The 19,419-nt window shown below is 38.3% G+C and overlaps 1 protein-coding gene across 4 annotated transcripts in view; it reads left to right on the plus strand.

The window, feature by feature from the left end:
* IGSF11 (immunoglobulin superfamily member 11) overlaps positions 1 to 19,419 on the plus strand; it is a 214,519-nt gene that overhangs the window by 83,528 nt on the left and 111,572 nt on the right. Inside the window, exon 1 of one of the 4 annotated variants that reach the window (XM_050778772.1) lies at positions 2,482 to 2,850. The exons of 1 other annotated variant lie outside the window; for it this stretch is intronic. In XM_050778772.1, the coding sequence (XP_050634729.1) occupies positions 2,799 to 2,850 (52 nt within the window). In that variant the 5' untranslated portion in view covers positions 2,482 to 2,798. Of the gene's footprint in view, positions 1 to 2,481; positions 2,851 to 3,044; positions 3,067 to 17,481; positions 17,552 to 19,419 lie in introns of those variants that run through there. 2 more of the 4 variants (XM_050778774.1, XM_050778775.1) reach the window with 2 other exon arrangements.

Consider the following 19,419-nt stretch of genomic DNA (forward strand, 5'->3'; position numbering starts at 1 on the left):
ATCTGCAATCTCTGGGGTGTCTCTTGATCTTTTTGAGACACAGTATCTTCCTGTGTGAAGACAGGGTCATCATCCGTGCCTTACCCAACCCTTTTTTTTGTTTTGCTGTGAAGATCAAATCAGATGATAGGTGTGAAAGTACTTTGAAATGTGTAAAGTGTTATACAAATATAACATGTTGTCTGTGTCTTTAGTACTTAGAATACTTAAGGGATTTAAAGAAATCATTCTGTGCTCGTAAAGCAGATTAGAATAAAAGCTGGTGAAACTCATCATTACTAATAAAAAATTACTCAAAGTATATGCCAATGGTACTGTCTCTATGAATTTTTTTTTTTTTAAACCACACTTTTTGTTTCCTGGGAGAGTGTCCTTGGAAGCCTCTGTACACAGCACTTGGAGCTTCCAGTACTCCTGATCTGCCTTCTTCTGGTCCACCAGCTACCATCTGCCCCCATGATTCTGGGCAGCTGGATTGCCTCCTTAAATCTGATCATCCTCACTCTTCCTTCAGAAGCCACACTTCTTTTTCTATTGAAAGGGCTCCTCCACTGAACTGTGAGCACTGTCCTCTTAAATGACTCAGTAGCTCTTGTGTGGCAAGGCAGAATTATCCTTAGGTGACAAAGAGGCAGAACTCTTATCTGCTGATTCATGATAGCACAGACGTAGCCCATATGCAATTGGAACTTATTTGGGGTCAGGGGTCATTTTTTTTGGTTTAACCTTAAACCCGGTGCCTTACAAAGTGTAGGTACTTGGTAAATAGTTCTTAAATTGATGTGATAAATATATCAGATAACTTGCTTTATCAGGGCTTTAAGCTCAGATTAGTGGGTTATTTAAAGGATAAATATTCTGTCTCTATATTTGTATCTGGGATTATGGTGACATGAAGAATTGCTTTGAGTAGCTCCTATCACTTGACAGCGTCCTTGTTTTTCTTATATTGCTTACTCTTATACCCTGCTTAGGACCGGATTAGACTGCAGGAATATGTACAAGAGAGGGTGAGGAATTGAACTGGATGGAAAAAAGAAACACTAGTCCTCACCCTGGAGTTTAAAAGAATGAGAATGAGCCTCGTGATATCATAGTTGGAAATTTAAACTTGTTATTAATATGAAAAACTCTACCGTCACATCATTTATTTCTTGCCATTAGAGATCTGGTAGGGAATTCTAGCAACTTGGAAGCAGTGAGCAAAGTTGAGGCATCTCTAATTCATAATCAAAATTTATCCTTTCAGGATATTCTTTTTAAAAATTATTAACATTTAACATGTTTCCTTTTTTTACCTTAAAAATATCCACATTTTCAAAAGAGAAGTACATTCATAACTCCACCATCTTGATATTTTAATCTTACATATATCTTCCAATCCTTGTCCAAATGTATGTTTAAAAATATTTTACATATTTTTTTCTGTGCATATTATTTTTGTTTCTGAGTTTCCCTGGGAGTACTGTATTTGCCAGATGAGGGCTCAATTTCTGAATGGCTCTGAGAATCCTAATTTATGCTGCTGTAGAAACTGACCAAAATGGGTTGGCATCCCCTGGGCAGGTATGTCCTCAAATTTAGAAGGCTCCGTTTGGAGGCTGAAGCAGGAAGTGACTATGAGCTGTACAATAACGAGCAGAGTTCAGTGTAAGGCAATAAAGATAGGTTTTATAAGAAAAGATGTAGGTAGATATTTAAGTAAAATAATTTCAGATGCTAGGAAAGTCCTTCTCCCCACCCAACCCAAACAAGAAACAACAACAAAAAACCCAACTAAACAACCATTACAATAAATGCACCTCTCCCACTAGTTAACATGTATACTAAAGGTCAGTTTAAGAAAGCACTAACGTTTAAGATGGAAAACTTAAAATATTAGTAGTTGACAAAAGGTTTACAAAAGGGGCAAGAGAAGACGGCAGTCTCTCTGATAGGAATGGGGAGTTAGCGGCATGGTACAGCCCCTATCCACTTTTCAAGGAAGAACGGTGAGAAGGTATCCAGGAAACAGCACAAAACCAAAAAACTGTAAAATTAGGAATTCCTAATTTTGCCAGAGTCAGGTTCTTTCAGATTATTTAGGTTTTATAAGAGAGGAGTGAAAATGAAAAAGCCGAAAACTGCCACAGGAAAGACTCTTGCAGGCTCAGAAGACGGCTGTGGAAAAGTCATTCCTAGAACTCTCCAGGATGCATCAGGCCGACCACCTGTTTGCGGAGGGGTTTAGAGCAAGGAAGGGGCCCTAACTCCGGTGAGGAGGGCGCCCGCTCCTCGGTTCCCGGAGCCGGTGGAGGCGTTTGGGGAGCGGGCGGCGCGGTGCACAGGTGGCGGGGGCCGCGCCAGCTGCGCGCCACGCTCTGCTCCGCGGGTGGGCCGCCAGGCGTCGCGCTGGAGCCGCGGTTGCCCTGGAGACCGAGTGGGGCGAGTGGGCGGCGCGGCGAGGAGCCGAGCTGCGGCTGAAGTAGCGGGCGTGAGTTGGGGGGAGTGGCTCCCCGGGCGGCGCGAGGGGTCGACTGGTCCTGGGGCAGGGCTAGGTGGCCGTGAGCTGCGGGGCGCGGCTGGCGAGCCTGGAACGCCTCTGGTCACAGCTCAGCGTCCGCGGAGCCGGGCGGCGCTGCAGCTGCACTTGGCTCTTCTGTGCGTCCGACTGTCCCAGCTCCGCGCGGAGGACAGCGGCCCGGCGCTGGGTCCGGGAGGACCAGGCTGCCCCAAAGAGCGCGGAGAGTCACGCCCGCGCTTCTACTGCCGCGACCGGGAGCCGGGTAGGCGGCAGGCGCGCTCCCTGCGGCCCCGGGATGACTTCTCGGCGCTCCCCACTGGCGCCTTTGCTGCTCCTCTCTCTGCACGGTGAGTAGCCCCAACCCTTTCCTCCCAGTGGGGCCAGGCTGGGTCGGCGGGCCTGGGGCGAAGCTGTCTGGGGACGGCAAAGAGCCTCCTTGCTTTGCCGAGGGTCGAGAGTCCAACTTTCTCAGGGTCCGTGTTCGTTGCTGCGACCGAGGCTCGCGCGCACCTGCAGCGGCTGCTTCCGCCGCCCGCTCAGCCCAGGTGTTCCTCATCAGAGAGGTAACTAAACTCGCCCCGCTACCTCCGGTCCCGGGCTGGGCCCCGACTCTCACCTCGCTGCGCTGTGGGGGATGCAGGATCGTTTTTAGATAACGAACTCCCTTACTCACTGGTCCAGTTAGAAACTGTAGTTAGAACCAGTTGCCTTTACTAGGCGGCCCTAGGAAAACTAGAAGGGCTTTTAAAATCATTTGGAAAGCTTTATAGCTTTAACGTAATCTTTTGGAAGCCTACACACGTTTTGGCCGAAAATGATCTTTATTTTAAAAAATAATTGTATACTGTGCTATGCTATATTAGAAAACAATAATTTATTTATACTCTAGCTTCATCTCCAGATGACTTAAGTTGGCTCACAAAAATATATAGAATATAACAATATTAGAACAAAATAAATGTCTTTAAATTTCTTGTTAACAGTTTTAAAAACATCTGTTTATAAATTTAATTTTCTACTCTCTGCTTAATCTTTCTTACATTTTATTTTCAGTGAATAGCCGTCATATTTAGATCCTGATTTTCATCCTATACTATGCTGTTTGTTTTTTGTGTGTGCATTGTCCTGTGCAATCCAGTTTTCTGTCCCATTTATTGCTGAGATTTACTGAGTTTTTTTCTAAAGGGTGTTATTTAAAAAGCGGGTTCAGTGATTTATGGAACTTTGTGGTTAACCCTGTTTTTTTTTTTTTTTTTTTTTTTTTTCTGCTGGAGACACCAGCATGTTTCCAGTCATTTTATGGCCTTATTCGAACTGATTTTGAAGTAACCTAATTCTAGCCAACTTAAATTGTGCAGATTCATTGAATAGGGGAGAAGAGAATACGAGAACTTTTTGTATGTCTTCTCCATAGAAACTAGTGAAGCTGTAATCATCAAAATTACAGATAATTTTCTAGAGTTCAGTAGGTATATTTTTAGTGATGGTGTGCAGACAATAACATCAATATGTACGTTATGAACTTGTGCTTCCAAATATCTTTTGTACTGTTACTAGTTTGAGATGGCCAGTTTTTCTCTCTGCCCTACTACTTTTTTGTGTATAGTTTGTTTTTGAAGTATCAGGCAGTACTTTAAAAGAGTTGATATAATTCGCAGAATCAGCCTTGCAAGGTCATCTGATTTGTTCTTTTTTTCTTCAGCAAAACTATTCCCAAGCCATACAAGAATGTTTTTAAAGACTTTCAAGGACATCCCAGTCTTGGCAATAACCTGTTATGTAGAGGCATTTTCCACTTTCAAAAACAGTGTTCATTTGTTCAACAGATATTTACAGAGCCATCAGTCTGTGCATTTGAATATCTGGTGGGGAAAGGTGGTGGTGGAATACAAAGATGTGTGTGTGTGAGTGTCTGCAGCCCGTAAGGAGTTTGCATTTTTAAAACAGGCTATAAGCATGTACAAATAATTTATGATACAGTGAATGTATGAGGAGTTCTATTTGTTAATGTGGGTATCAAGTAAGACTTCTTGGAGAAGTTTTCTTTTTTTTCTGGGCATTGAATGAGTAGGGTATGAATTGGCTCAGATGGTAGTGGACGGGCTTTCTTAACCAAAGGAACAGCCTGAAGGAAGGATGTGAAGTGGAGCAGGCAGAGGTATACTCTTGAAAGGCCAAGCTGCTAGAGCAGGAGATGTGTGCAAGGGAGAAAGAGCCAGAAAGTAGTTGGGGGCAAGATAGTAGAGAATCTTGAATGCTGCGTTTGGGCTTTATTCAGCTGGCCATGGAAAAAGTATTGATGTTCAGTTTCCTTACTGTGGGCGGGGGGGGAGGGAAAGAGGATGAACAGTTAGCGTGCCTGTTTGTGCTAGCCCACCTATCTCCAGGAGAGTACTATGCCCTAATCGAATTTTATTCTTGAACTAGTCAAGGGCAAACTTGGTTTGAATGAATTATGGTTCATCCCCAGAACTTTCAATGTGGAATAGCAGGAGGGGTGTATATCTGAACAAAGTTGGTTCTATTACAAAGGAGTAAAGGGGAATGGATGTTAGATAAATAACCAATAGTAGTGGCCACTACAGTGAAATAATACACCAAAGGTAGAAATAGAGGGTCTTTTCAATAAATGAAAGAAAATCGATGTTAATAAATTTCTGTTTCTATTTCTGTTTTTTTTTTAAATTTTGTTTATATTTGTGGAGTAACTTCAAAGGTAATTTGAATTGAAAAGCTGACTTCTTTATAGTTCTTCCAATGGGTTAGATATAACTAAAGTGTTTCTTGTACTTGTGATTCCTTGAAATAGCAGATAACTTTTCAGAATTTGAGAAAATGTATAAAAAGAAAGAAACGACCACATAAAATGCTATGAAAATGAAAAAAGTCGTGAACCTTTTCATTGTTACCATTATTAAAAATTTATTGTAAAATCCAGTTTCTCAGCTCTAAATTTAATACTGTAATTGTTTTAGAAGGATTCACCTGTCAGTAAAAATCTGTAGTGTAACCTACATGAAAGGTGACAGCTACGGGATGAAAATTTCAGAGACGTTGAGCCTAATACACATGTATATTCAACATGGACTATTCAGGAAGAAATTTAAATATTAAATTACCAAGCACTTAAAAAGCGTTATGCTTGGAACTGTTGTCAGACACTAGGTAATGATGCAAGGGGTAAAAGTACTTGTTTTGGCTTCCCCTCCCCGGATAACAGTATGTGGCACATTTTGAAATGTGTTTTCACACTTTCATAGTGGAAAGATTTATAATGAAAATTCTCATTTGAGTCTTCATACTTACGCCATGTGATTTATTGTCAAACAAGGTGATGTGCTGGTGCAAAAGATTCTTTAGTTGCAGTGAGTATTACAAAACAAGGGACAGGAAGTACTTACTGAGCTGGGAGAAAGTACAGAAAATGGTGGCTTTCCCACTAAGGCTTTCCATCCGTAACTACTTAGTTTGTTTGTTTGTTTATTTATTTATTTGAGATGGAGTCTGGCTTTTGTTGCCCAGGCTGGAGTGCAGTGGTGCGATCTTGGCTCACTGCAACCCCTGACTCCCGGGTTCCAGCAATTCTCCTGCCTTAGCCTCCCGAGTAGCTGGGATTACAGGTGCCCACCACCACCCCTGGCTAATTTTTGTAGTTTTTGTAGTTTTAGTAGAGACAGGGTTTCACCATGTTGGCCAGGCTGGTCTTGAACTCCTGACCTCAAGTGATTTGCTCGCCCCAGTCACCCAAAGTGCAGGGATTACAGGCCTCAGCCACCGCGCCTGGCCGCATAACTAGTTTATTTAGAATAGGGATTCCAAATCTATTGTCGTCTAGACTAATGATAATTTTTTATACTCTCTCAACACTTAATTATTTTAGGCAGTTTGAGGAGGATTTGCTGAATTTCTGTTTTCTAATTTACTTCAAGTGAACACAGTCATCTCAACTTTCTCTTTCTTTGTTTGGTGAGGACTAGCTGGCACTAATACATCTCATCCCTGCATTTTGGGAACTGCCCCCACACCATCTGGAGGATCTGAAATCTTCTCTTGATCGTACTTTGTGAGCAACTGGCTTCAGAGAGGTTGTTGGTTCTTGGGTGGTATTCAAAAAGCCATCTGATTTGAGCTGAGTTTGGTCTTAAAAGTGGAAAGTTAATTAGTTTACTTATTAGTTAAGCCTATCTTACTAAGCCATGGAAGGATTTTTTTTTTTTCTGTTAATGTTTGGGTAATTAATTTTCTGTGTACCTGGTTTTCTACCACCCAAGAACAAGACCAGAGTAGTGGTTTGCATTTGTAATGGTTTTAAATTGTAGAAGTATGAAGTTAGCCACAGAGAGAAAATGTGTTTCCAATTTGCACATAATAGACTCAGCCAATGATCTACCACATCATCATTGCCTTTATCAGATATTATATAGGTACAGTATGGCTCTGCCTCACTCATATATTACAGAAAGGATCATATTTTGATAAGTGTCACTAGAATATTTACAGAATAGAATAAAACCCATACAAATTTACTATTATGGGCAAAGTGTGTTCAATAAAAAGTTATTTGAAAAAGTCTACTTACTGGTTTGTTTTCATTTAGCAGTTAACTCTGTTGATCTTGAGAGAGATATAAGCTGACAGTATTAGAGGACACTTTTATTTAGAAAAGGATTCCTGGAAAGAAACAGATCTTAGAAGGACCGAGTTCAGAAAATTCTTGTATCACGTAGAGTTCCTTGGGAAGATCTTCAGATAATTAGGTTAACGTTAGCAGCCATTAATGGTAGTAGACCAGGGTTTAGGGTTGGAATAGGTGGTTAAAGTATAATAGGTTTGTGGGACTGGAAAGCCAATGCCATTTTTTCACTGAGGGTAACAAATAGGTAATTAAATACAATATGACTTTGTGAATGTAACTCTAATGTAATGAGGCCACTTGTAGGCTGGTCTTAAAAGAATTATCAGTTCAGTATTTTTAGAAATTTAAGTTTAAATATTTACCAAAGTCTGTTGAAGATCCCAACAATGGAAACATAACAGTGTCCTAATTTAGAGAACCCCTTTACTCACTTTTGCCCAAAGTTTCACTGTTCACAGCAGTCACACACATAAAACCTTTCTCTTCTGTATTCCCCTTAATGATTGTTTTTTCTTTTTACTTGTCATCGTCTCCTTCCATTTTGCAAGATGTTATGTTCCTCTGCTAGTAACATCAGGTTCTTCTATGGTAATAAATCCAGTCCTGGTTCTTTCCAATTATTCAGTTCTACCCATTTCAAGGATTGATATTTACAAAAAATTAACACTGGAGCCAACCAGGCAGACACAGAAATCACCATAGAAGGTGAGCGTTGGTGGGGGTATGTGGGAGTGTGGGCATAGTTATATGCTAATATTTTCCCCTTGTTTAATGAAGCTAACTTTATAATAGAATTCTCTTTCTCCCCCTGTGCTTGTGCTCTTTCTCTTTTGCTCTCTCTCCCCCCTACCTCTCTCTCTCTCTCTCTCTCTCTCTCTCTCTGTGTGTGTGTGTGTGTGTGTGTGTGTGTGTATTATCCCCAAAAGGCAGTACCATGTGTACCATGCTGGGCACTATAGTAATGCTCAGTAGACACTTGTGAATGAAGGTTTACTAATGTAGGTGGTACCCCTGAGAAGACTGTTGTTTTCTTTTTTTTTTTTTATATTTTAAACTTTTTATTTTGAAGTATAGATTCATAGCAAGTTGTGAGAAATGTATAGGAAGGTCCCATGCACCCTTCACTCAGCCTCCCCTGATGTTACCATCCCCCAAAACCAGAGTACAAAATCAAAACCAGGAAATTGGTGTTGGTATGCCCACAGAACTTATTCAGTGGGCAAAGAAAATTTAAGTACATTTTCTTTTTTAAAGAAAAATAAAATTTTTGTTACAAGTTTCTTTAGGGATTTGGTGTGACTATGTCAGCTTCAACTAATCTTTACACCTTGGTAAATATTTTGTGAAACAGGTGATAGAGATCAATTTTCATAGTGTTTTCTTTTTTTCAAATTTTATGACTTCTATGGAAGTTTATTCAAAATTTCAATACTTACAGATCTTTTGAAATAGATTTTTAGCTTATCTTTAATCCTAAATATTTGAAAAATTTTTTCCTAAGGAATTCTGAAGCTTTTGCTTCATGTTGTAAGGAATGATCTTGGACTTTTGGCAATTTCTTTAGAACCTTGAAGTTTACCATTTTCGTGTCTGGTGTTCTTAGTCCTGAGGGACCTGTATGTTAGAACTAGTCTCCCAAAGATGGAGATAATTAGTTAAAATAACATCTTTTGTAGCCTGAGGCCACCCTCTTTCTTCCTACATTACCGTATACAAAGTACTGGAGACACTTTTCTAGAAATAGGAGCATTAACTATAAATCAACCTTATGTTGGGGGAGTTTTGCAAGACTGCCAGTTGTCTGCCTCTCCTATTCCCTTCCCTCCTCCTGAAGTCTATGTATTTCCATTCATAGTTTATCCCAGACATGATTTATACCCTTATGGACCACACTGTCAGTCCGAAGTATTTATACATCTCTCAAAATGTCAAAAGTCGTTTACTAATCATAAATCCTGCACTATATACTTAAAGATGACTTAAATAACATCAAACATCAAGGCTTAATACTTAATCTTTTTTTTTCTTTGGGCCAGGTCTATGATGATAAGGTATAGAACTTCTTTTAGCCCCCATGGGTCAAGATCATCTGCCAGAACACAGAATACATGGCAAAAACAGAGGCTGCACTACTGTAGTAAACATCACTTCTTGAAGAATATGTTCAAATCAGGCTAACATTTTAGGCTTTTATTGGTTAAGAAAGTCTATAGTACAGTTCACTTATGTATATTGCTCATGTGTAAATACAGATAGCTTTGTTGATCAAGACTTAAGACAGTATGCAGGGCATGTGAAAAATTAGTTAACAGTGTACTGCAAAGATTCTTAAACTTCCTGGCCTTAAAGATTATTGGGGCTTTAAAGATTATTGAGGACTGCAAAGAGCTTTAGTTTATGTGGATTATGTCTATTGATACTGTATTAGAAATTAAAAGTGAGAACATTTAAAAGAATCTATTAATCTGTTTAGAAACAAGACATCCATTACACATTGGCATAAATATTTTTATGACAATTAACTTTTTTTCCCCAAAACTGAATAATATTAGTGAGAGAAGTGGCACTTTCACATTTTTGGGACCCTCTTTAATGTCTGGCTTATTAGAAGACAACAGATTCTCCTATTTGCTTTTGCATCTCATTTATTGTGATATGTCATCTTGGTTTGGTGGAAAATGTGAAGAGTATCTGGTCTCACACTGATACTTAGTATTTTGATAGCATTTTCAGATAATTTTGGATATTCATCTTTGATATTCTACCAAAACATGATATGCAGTAGTTTCTTACAGACTGGTTGAAATGTGGAACCAGAAACCATATCAGTGGACACTTCCTACTTGTTATATTAAAATCCATTGGTTTATCTTGCACTTTGAATGGATCTTTTACTCATGCATGATTTTTCATAAATCTATGCATTGGTCATTGGAAAATATTGGTTCACTTTGTTACACAGATCTTACAAATGTTAACATATTATATTATGTAACATTTAAAAATTACATTTATCAATATCACCACTGAGATAATTCAGAATAGTCTTTTAAGTATTATGAAGCTGTTAAGCTCACAGTGTCAGATACAAGTTTTCCAAAGTTTTAATATTTGCTTGAATTTTATCATTGCCTACAAATGACTGTCAGTTATTTCACTTGAAGTGATGGTCTCATTTGGTACTGTTTTGAGAAAATGTCTGCTAAATATATAAGTTTGACTAACCATAGTCTGCGAGTTGTTCATTCAAGTAAATATGAAGGAAAGTGATTAGTTCTTTCAGCCTTGAGCTCAAATGATTGCACCAGTGCCTTACTTTGAGATGACCATTTTGCTTCAGTGTGCAGCATAAGTTGTTTTATACTACCCATTTTGTCACACAGAATATTACAAAAGGTCAAGATTTAATGAAATTATTGTTATTGTTTCATCAAAGACATTCTTTAGTGAAACTGGATTTTTTTTTCTTTTTTAACTGTGACTACATGATAGCAAAGACTACAGTGACTACTAGTACAGTCTAATGCCAAGTCCTTGACCTGTGTTAAGGTGCCAACAGTTTCACCCACTACTGCTTTTGTACCATCAATGCACATGTTAGCCCAGGAAAAAAGGGATAAAACTCCACTGTTAGTAAGCAAAATAGTTTTTACTACACAGACTTTCCGAAAGGGTCTTGGGAATCTGCATCAGCCCATGGACTATACTTGAAATGCTGGTATCCGTAATAGAATGTTGGATTCTCTTTTTTTTGGAATTGCTGTAGAGACAACTAGCCATACAATAAATCTGTGCTATATGGGGTGGCATTAAATGGAATATACATGTGTTATTTTAAAATAAAAAAGGAACTCATTTCAAATTCATTGTTTTGTATTATAATTTAAAAACATGTAAAAGTAACATTCTAGGGTAAAAACTCAATGAAAAAGTATTTAAGAAGTTTTTTAAGAAGAATTTTTGTATTTTTACTAGAGATGGGGTTTCACCATGTTGGTCAGGCTGGTCTCAAACTCCTGACCTCGTGATCCGCCTGCCTTGGCCTCCCAAAGTACAGGTGTGAGCCACTGTGCCCAGCCTAATATAGGCATCTTACCACATCTGTTACATGGATCTATCTCATTCTTTTTAATGGAAGTTTAGTATTTCATAGCAAGTATGCCATAATTTTTAGCTGTTTCTCCATTATGCACATTTGTGTTGTCTCTCATTTTTTGATATTCATAATGTTTTAGTGACCATCTTTGTACATATACCCTATACATTTGTATAGATATTTCTGTGGTCTAGCTTGCCCAAAGTGCAATTGTTTGGATGTACACATTTAACATTTGGGGGGAGACAATAGCATTGTCGTGATTCAAACCCAATATGTCTGACTATACAAAGCCTATGTAAAAGTTCATGGGCTTTGTATAGTCAGACATATTGGGTTTAAATTATGACTCATCATTTCTCTGCCCTGTGACTTTGAGAATGTTATTTAATGTCCCGAGCTTGAGTTTTTCTTGTGAAATGGAGATGGTCTTCTTACTGTGTTGAGAGGTACTAAATTAAATGAGAACTGTTATCTGTAAAGTGTCTAGCATAGTGCCTGACTGACAGCAAGTGCTCAGTTAGTGGCAGTTACTGTTACAAGGATTGATCAGTCCCAATTTTTAAGTCAGGAGATGAGTCTATTTAGGGTGTGCCACTGGAGCTGTGGCCTAGGGCATATCATGTAATTCTCCAGGCCTGCTTTCATTTGCAAAATGAGGGAATTAGACTAGGTAATCTCTTGTTCTTTTCCAGTTCTATAATCTTGTGATTCTCTGACATGGTTTCCAGTATTGAAAATATTTGTAATAAGATAAACTGGAGATATTATGTGGCTGGTTTTAACATGTTTATAAAATTTTTCCTAAAATAGTTACTTTTCTCTCTCCCTCCCCCTACCAATATAATAAAATGTTATAGTAATTTCTGTCCTCAGAATTAAAACTATCTCTGTCTGTTGTAGAAAGATTACAAAATGTCATTTGAATATAGTCTTATTTTAAAAATTTATTTTAAAATTGATTGCTACTCACTTTGACTTAGGCTGTGTACATACCTATTTTTTCTCTTCAGTTCTTTGTATCACGGACAGATCTTGTATGTATCAGGAAAGGGTCAGTTCAAAGCAGGCTGTAAGTATGACAATATCTTCGTTTTACCTCAATCAGTGCATTCTAATCCTTTAACGTAATTTCTGTGATCTTTCTCTGCTTTTCTCTGATAATGAGCTTTCTTTGTCTTAAGCCAAGCATAGATGTCTAAATTTTAGCTATACTAGGTAACATGATAAATATAGACATTTTACTAGTGTTATTATTGATTAAAAGGGAAAAGCTCGTGAGCATTAAAAAAAAAACAAGTTTTAGGCAGGAATATAGTGATACTTAAACTGAAAGCTTTGGAGGGGTGTGGTTAGGGCACATCTTAATTTTGATTGTATATCATTGATTATATCATCAATAGTGTTGCCTAGCTGTTCTTTTTTTTTGCATTTTCATGAGAGAGGTGGTTTTTACACAAAGCCAGGTGGTCTCTAAAATTGATGGAATTAATTACATTGTTAAATAATTCTGAGATTCGTAAACTCACTGCCTAGTATTTTATCTTGGTAAGTAGAATCTGTTTTCAGGTCATTAAATTTTTCCTGAAACAACCATACTGATAAGAGATGCTTCTTGAATTTTGTACTCCAAAATATTAATAGTAAAAGGAATTTAAACATGATTCATTTTCATGAGAATGTTTTCTAAAATTGTGACTTTTGATTCTTTCTAATTTGTTCATTGTCCTCAGAACAGGACAAGTTTTAGTTGCCTGTTGATTAATATGTATTTTCATTTTCAGTCTCAACATTTGCATTTCTTTGAACAAATTAATTGTGCTCTTATCCTCCCAACCCCTTACTCCCACTGCAGTTATTTTGAATTTAGGGAGTTGAGTTATCTTTCTCATTAATAAGAAAGTATAATGTTGTGAGCCACAGGGAGCTGGACCAGTAAGGTCTCTTAGAGCCCTTTAATTCCATAATGTCCTTGATCTGATGAAGCCGCTCGGTAAATCTCTTCACAATTTCCATGACCAAGCCATCTGCCTGCATTAAAATAAATCAAATCTGCTTACTCCTTCAGTGTCTAACAAATATTCTATAAACTGATGATGATGAAGACCATGAACACAAAAATAATTTGCAGTCTTCAGCACTTCCTTTTGAGTTCTCAGCTCAGATTCTCTTGACATAGTGGGGGTTGGCGTGTCAGCTTTTTCTTCCACTTGAGTGGAGAGTAGTGAAGTCCATTCTCCTAGTCCTTTTCATTATATTTGTCCCAACTGTGGCAAGTGAACTAATTCAGCTTTTTCATGTTTAGGTTAAACGTCACAAAACTTTACTTTTTCTTCTACTTCATGTATGTTAATTAGAGAAATGCACATAGATTTATCTAATTTTATATGTGGCAGTTTACATATGTGTAAACTGAGTGTAGGGGGTGCATACATGTGCATATGTGTTTTTAAGTCTCTGGCAGACTGATTTTATATCTGGTTCAGGTTTCTGATATTGTCCAGACTTTAGGAACTATGTCAGTTGTAGCAACACTATGCTGTAAAAGTGCATGATCCCATAGCCCATTTGTAGGCAAAAATAGTTATTTTTTTTTAACATCTTGAAAAGCATTGAATTTTTGAAGTATTTCTTCTTTGTGATCTTCTTACTATCCTTTCGTTCCTCACCGCATTTGTTTTTCCTTTGAGACAGAGTCTCGCTCTGTCACCCAGGCTGGAGCGTAGTGGCGCGATCTTGGCTCAGTGCAACCTCTGCCTCCCCGATTCGAGCAATTCTCCCTGCCTCAGCCTCCTGAGTAGCTGGGATTACAGGCATCAGCCATGACACCTGACTGATTTTTGTATTTTTAGTAGAGACAGGGTTTCGCCATGTTGACCAGGCTGGTCTCGAACTCCTGACATCAAGTGATCCTCCCGCCTCAGCCTCCCAAAGTGCTGGGGTTACAGGCCTGAGCCACTGTGCCTGGCCAAAGACATTTGTTTTTTTTTTTTTCTAGTTTTGGCCTGTAATGAGTAATGCTGCTGCACATGTTCTTGTGTGTGTCTTTTGATGCATATCAGAATGAATTTCTGTTGGGTATATCCCTACGAAACAAATTGCATATGTTCAACTTTAGTAGGTATGGCCCATTTTCTGAAGTGGCTGTGCTGATCTTTCTCCCACTAGCAGTGTATGAGAGTTTCATTTCCTTTACATCCTTGTCAGTGAACACTAGGTATTGTCAATCTATTTTATTACTTCAGCCATTCTGATAGGTGCATAATGATATCTCATTGTGTCTGTGTGTGTATGTATGTAGGTGGTTTTGTACTTCCCTGATTACTAATGAAGTTACACACCTTTTCACCTTTTTACTAGCATTTGGGTATTGTCTTTTACAAATTTTCTATTGAAGTCATTTGCCAGTTCTTAAAAAACTTTGTTGAGATATAATTCACAAACGATATGGTTCACCCACTTAAAGTATACAGATCAATAATTTTTGGTATTTTACATTATTTTAAAAATTGTGGTAAAATATATATAACATAACATTTACCATTTTAACCATTTTAAGTATATGATTCAGTGGCATTAAGTACATTTGCATTGTTGTGCAGCTATCACCACTATTTCCAACACTTTTATGTTGCCCTAAACAGAAGCTATAACTATTAAGCAATACCTCCCAGTTTCCACCTAACCCCTGGTAACCTCTAATCTACTTCTTATCTCTATAAATTTACCTGTTCCACGTACCTCATATAAGTAGAATTATACAACATTTATCCTTTGTGTCTGGGTATTTATTTCACTTGGCATAGTAGATTTATTTCACTTGCCATAATGTTTTCGAGGTTCATTCATGTTGTAGCATATACCAGAACTTCATTTCTTTTTATTGCTGAATAATTTTTCATTGTATGAATATACCACATTTTATATGCTCATCTGTTGACGGATACTTGGGCTTCTTGCCAGTTTTCAAAATTAAGGAGTCAGTGTCCCCTCCCACTCCCTTGGTTTCAGTGGGTTTAAAAAACATGTTTGTTGACGTACTGGCACATTATTGTTTATATGTGTTGTAAAATCTCTTACTCTGTGACTTGCTTTTTTACTTTCTCAGTTTGGCGTCTTTTAAAGAACAGAAGTTCTTAATTTTAAGTGATTCATTTAAGCAACTTTTTTCTCCTTTACTAGCATTTTTTGTGTCTTGACTACAAATTTTTTGCCTTTCCTAATGTCATAAAGATATTTCCTGTTATCCTTTGTAAGCTATACTGTTTTACCTTTTATATTTCAACCTACAGCGTATCTGGAATTCATTGTCTTGTGTGCAATGAGAGTTGGGGGTAAGGACAAATTTTTTTTTTTTTTTTGGTGATGGCTGGCTTATTTATGTTTAGCCTTTTTAGGAAGATAAGATGTGGTCTTATACTTTGTTTTACCTGTAGAATCTAGTACAGTGCCTTGCATATGGTGAGTGATCAATAAACTCTTATTAATAAATAAGTCATGAAGACTCATCTCCCAAAAAACACATAGGGTCCCAAACAGAATTCTGTATATGAATGCTATGTAAGCGTTATTTTTTTCCTCCTTTTGTTGTCTTTTTCCTCCTCCTCTGTTGTCACCATCATCTTTATCACTGTCATATCCTTTTACTTCATTAACATAATCTTCATCATCTGGAGTTGAGGTTAAGTTTTTAATCTCACAATATTAATTTTTCTATTATATAGTAATTTGTTTTAAAATAATCATTTTAGTTTTAAATGGCCTTTTACATTGTTGAATCCTTTGCATCATATAACCACTGCCTACATTTGTATTGTACAAGGGATTTTAACCTGTGACCAAAAGATGGTTTTCGGGGAGGTCACAGAAATTTCATTCCAAATTTAGTGTTATATGCATTTGACATTATTCGTTTCCCTGGGGAGAGTGTCTCATCAACTTTTAAAAATATGGTATTTCATTTTCCAACAAACTATTGAGAACCTATTCTATATACACCACTGTGAGTTATAAAGAGATGTTCAATATATCTGGTCTTAAGTAACTTTATACTTATATAACTACAGTTGGAATTATAACTGTAGTTACAGTTTGGAGATGTATGTGAATCAGGAAAGAAGTAATTGCAGAATACTTATTATCAGGATTGTGTGGGGAAACAGAAGTATAGATATATCATAGTTAAAATGTCATGTGGAAGAAGATATAGCCAGATAGCTAATAAACTTGTGTATTGCCTGTCTGGTCTTTATCCCAGCCAGTGAGGCATGGCACATCTGATTCTTATGTATTCAGTGGTTTGTAAGGAGAAAAAGAACAACTGAGGGTTTATTATACTCCAGGCATCTGGGGATAGAAGGATGACAAATGTGGATGATCCAGTGTTCAAGTTTAGACTAAACTTCCATGATTTACTCTGAAAGACAGACATGACTTAGCTCATTATGGTGTCATGTATTACATTTGTGGAGTGAGTGAAGTGTAATTTCCTGCTCAATTCTCATTCTTGTCCTCACCAAGCCATTCGATTTTCCCTGGTAGTATGTATTCTTTGGAGTATGGTCCTTTGGAGTCTGCACGCTGTGCAACTGTGCACGAGTATGTAAAAGTGATGACATTGAGGCAGTGACAGAAAACAGGTGGAGTCTGAGGCAGTGCACCTGGTTACTCAGGATTACATGAAGTATATGAGAGACCAAGCAGTGTCTGTGTGTCCTTGTAAGGGGATTGACAGAGGCCTGTGTTACAATGTAGAGGTCTGTGCAGGGATTTCAAGATCAGTGTCTTCCTCTGTTTGGGCCGCAGTAACAGAATACGACAGACTTGGTGGCTTATAAACCACAGAAATGTATTTCTCACAGTTTTAGAGGCTGGGGAGTCTAAGATCAAGGTGCCTGCAAATTTAATGTCTAGCAGCCTGCTTCCTGGCTTGTGAACAGCTCTCTTCTTGCGGTGTCCTCACATGGTGGAAGGGGCAAAGAGCTCCCTGGGGCCTCTTTTATGATGGCATAAATCTCATGTATGAGAGGTCCACCATCATGACCTAATCATCTCCCAAAGACTCCGCCTTCAGGTATCACCACTTTGGGTTTTAGGTTTCAATATATGAATTTTGTGGGGGATACAAACATTCAGTCTATAGCAATCAGAGACAAATGGCCAGGATCACAGTACAGGGGTGGGAACCTGCACACACCCACCACTGTTCCCGTTCAATAACAGCAACAATGGAAAGAAAACCCTCACAAAGGAGCATTCATATTTTACTGGTTACCAGTCTGGCCTAGTCTGTCAAGATACTCTCCAGCAGAGGCAGGTAAAGAAACCAGAGAACCTGGTGTGGCTATGGGGGCAACTCTTTTCTTCTCTGGCTGGGGGTAATTTGAGTACTCTCTCCTTCATGCAGGAAGATACCGTCTTGAAGCAAAGCAGCACAAGGGGAAAGAAATCTGAAAGACCGAGAATTTCTCTGAGCTATTGAAAAGAGAAATCTAGAGGTTTCTTAGGCTGTGCAAATTCTTGGATCTGCCTGAAATAACTAAATTCAGTCCAATCTAATCATCTTCCTGACCCCTGTCACCCATCTAGTATGAGAGTGAGTTGGGGGTGTGTGTGAGTGAGAAGTAGTAAGATCAGATCGGTTTGAGAGAAAATAGACTCTGTTTCTTTGCATATGCCTATTTATTAACAAAGGAATGTAAATGTACTTACTGCTGTCCTCTTGATAAAATTTGCTATAGATGTATGGCTAATCCCACAGAATCAAGGATCCTTATCTGGCCAGATGCACCAATTTTGACCTCTGTCCTAGTTTTTAACTTAAGCTGATATACCAACAGGGCAGCAAATATATAAGCAGTTGCAAGAACTGCACTGCAATGGTTTATTGAATCTTAATAAATGATACTTTCTTTTAAGAAAAGCCTCTTTATTCGCTTGATCACTTGAAGTGCTTTTTAAAAATACTTGGATTTGGCAGGCTTTTTCTGATACTGAGGTGCTCACAGTAAACTGAATGTGGTTAAACAGCTTGGAACACTGGAGTTGAATAGTTTCTGGGCACATGTGCCAAAGGATGGCAAGCCAAGTCATCCAGCCTCCAGTGCCAGCTCTGATGAGCTTCAGTTCTGCTGCTGCCAGCACTTCTGCATGCCTCTCTGAGTCTCACACATTTCTTCTTTTAGTGTCACAAGTGTCCAGTCTGGATGTCACATTTTCATTAAGGGCATAGCTGTCATTGTTGGGTTACCACCATGTGCCATATATTGCCTAGACATTTTATGTATGTATGTACATTAATCCTTAAACTAAGCCTGTGAGATAGATGAGTATTAGTCCTATTTCCAAGTGAAGAAATAGATGATTCAGTTGTAGAGCAGAATGAATTCCAGTACCTGTAGTTAAGAGCCTGGAATATTAAGATGGTAGGTAAAGATAATATGTAACATGTAAAAATAATAAAGTGCCTAATACTGTGTCAGGCTCAGGTGATCAGTAAGTGGATTACATTTTCTCTTGTAAGCTCCATTTACCTTTGTGGTGATTTTGTCTGCATTCTAGGGCCTAACTGGAGAATTTGGGAAGCATTTGTAGAAGTTATGGGCAGATCTTATAGCAGAGCTTTAGAACCCTAAACATTAGAATCTTAAGCACTGTGAAGCTCCAAACAGTAAACTGTGAAGTATAGGTGAGGAGGTAATACAGTTCTGAGTTTTTTGTCCTCAAGAGGACTTCTCTCTCTTTCTCTCTGTCTCTCTCACTCATCTACCTCTTTCTCTCTGCCTTGCTGATGCCTTATTTATTTGTTTGGTGTGCCTATTAAGTAATAAAGCACTAGCTATGAGAGTCTACAATTTTATTTTAATTTGTATCAAATAATTGTGTTATCAAATTCAAAGGGGAATTATTAAAAATCCTGTTTTAGAGATTACCAGTCATTAAGAAATTGTGCTCGACTGTTGGGTTAGACAATGTAGGTGATAGGAAAGAGGTATAAAACTCAGTTCTTACCAACATGGAGAAACCCCATCTCCACTAAAAATAGAAAATTAGCCAGGCATGGTGGCACATGCCTGTAATTTCAGATACTAGGGAGGCTGAGGCAGGAGAACTGCTTGAACCCAGGAGGCAGAGGTTGCAGTGAGCCGAGATCGCACCATTGCACTCCAGTCTGGGCAACAAGAG

The sequence above is a fragment of the Macaca thibetana genome, chromosome 2 (genome assembly GCF_024542745.1).
Source record: "Macaca thibetana thibetana isolate TM-01 chromosome 2, ASM2454274v1, whole genome shotgun sequence".
In the NCBI taxonomy this organism is placed as follows: domain Eukaryota; kingdom Metazoa; phylum Chordata; class Mammalia; order Primates; family Cercopithecidae; genus Macaca; species Macaca thibetana.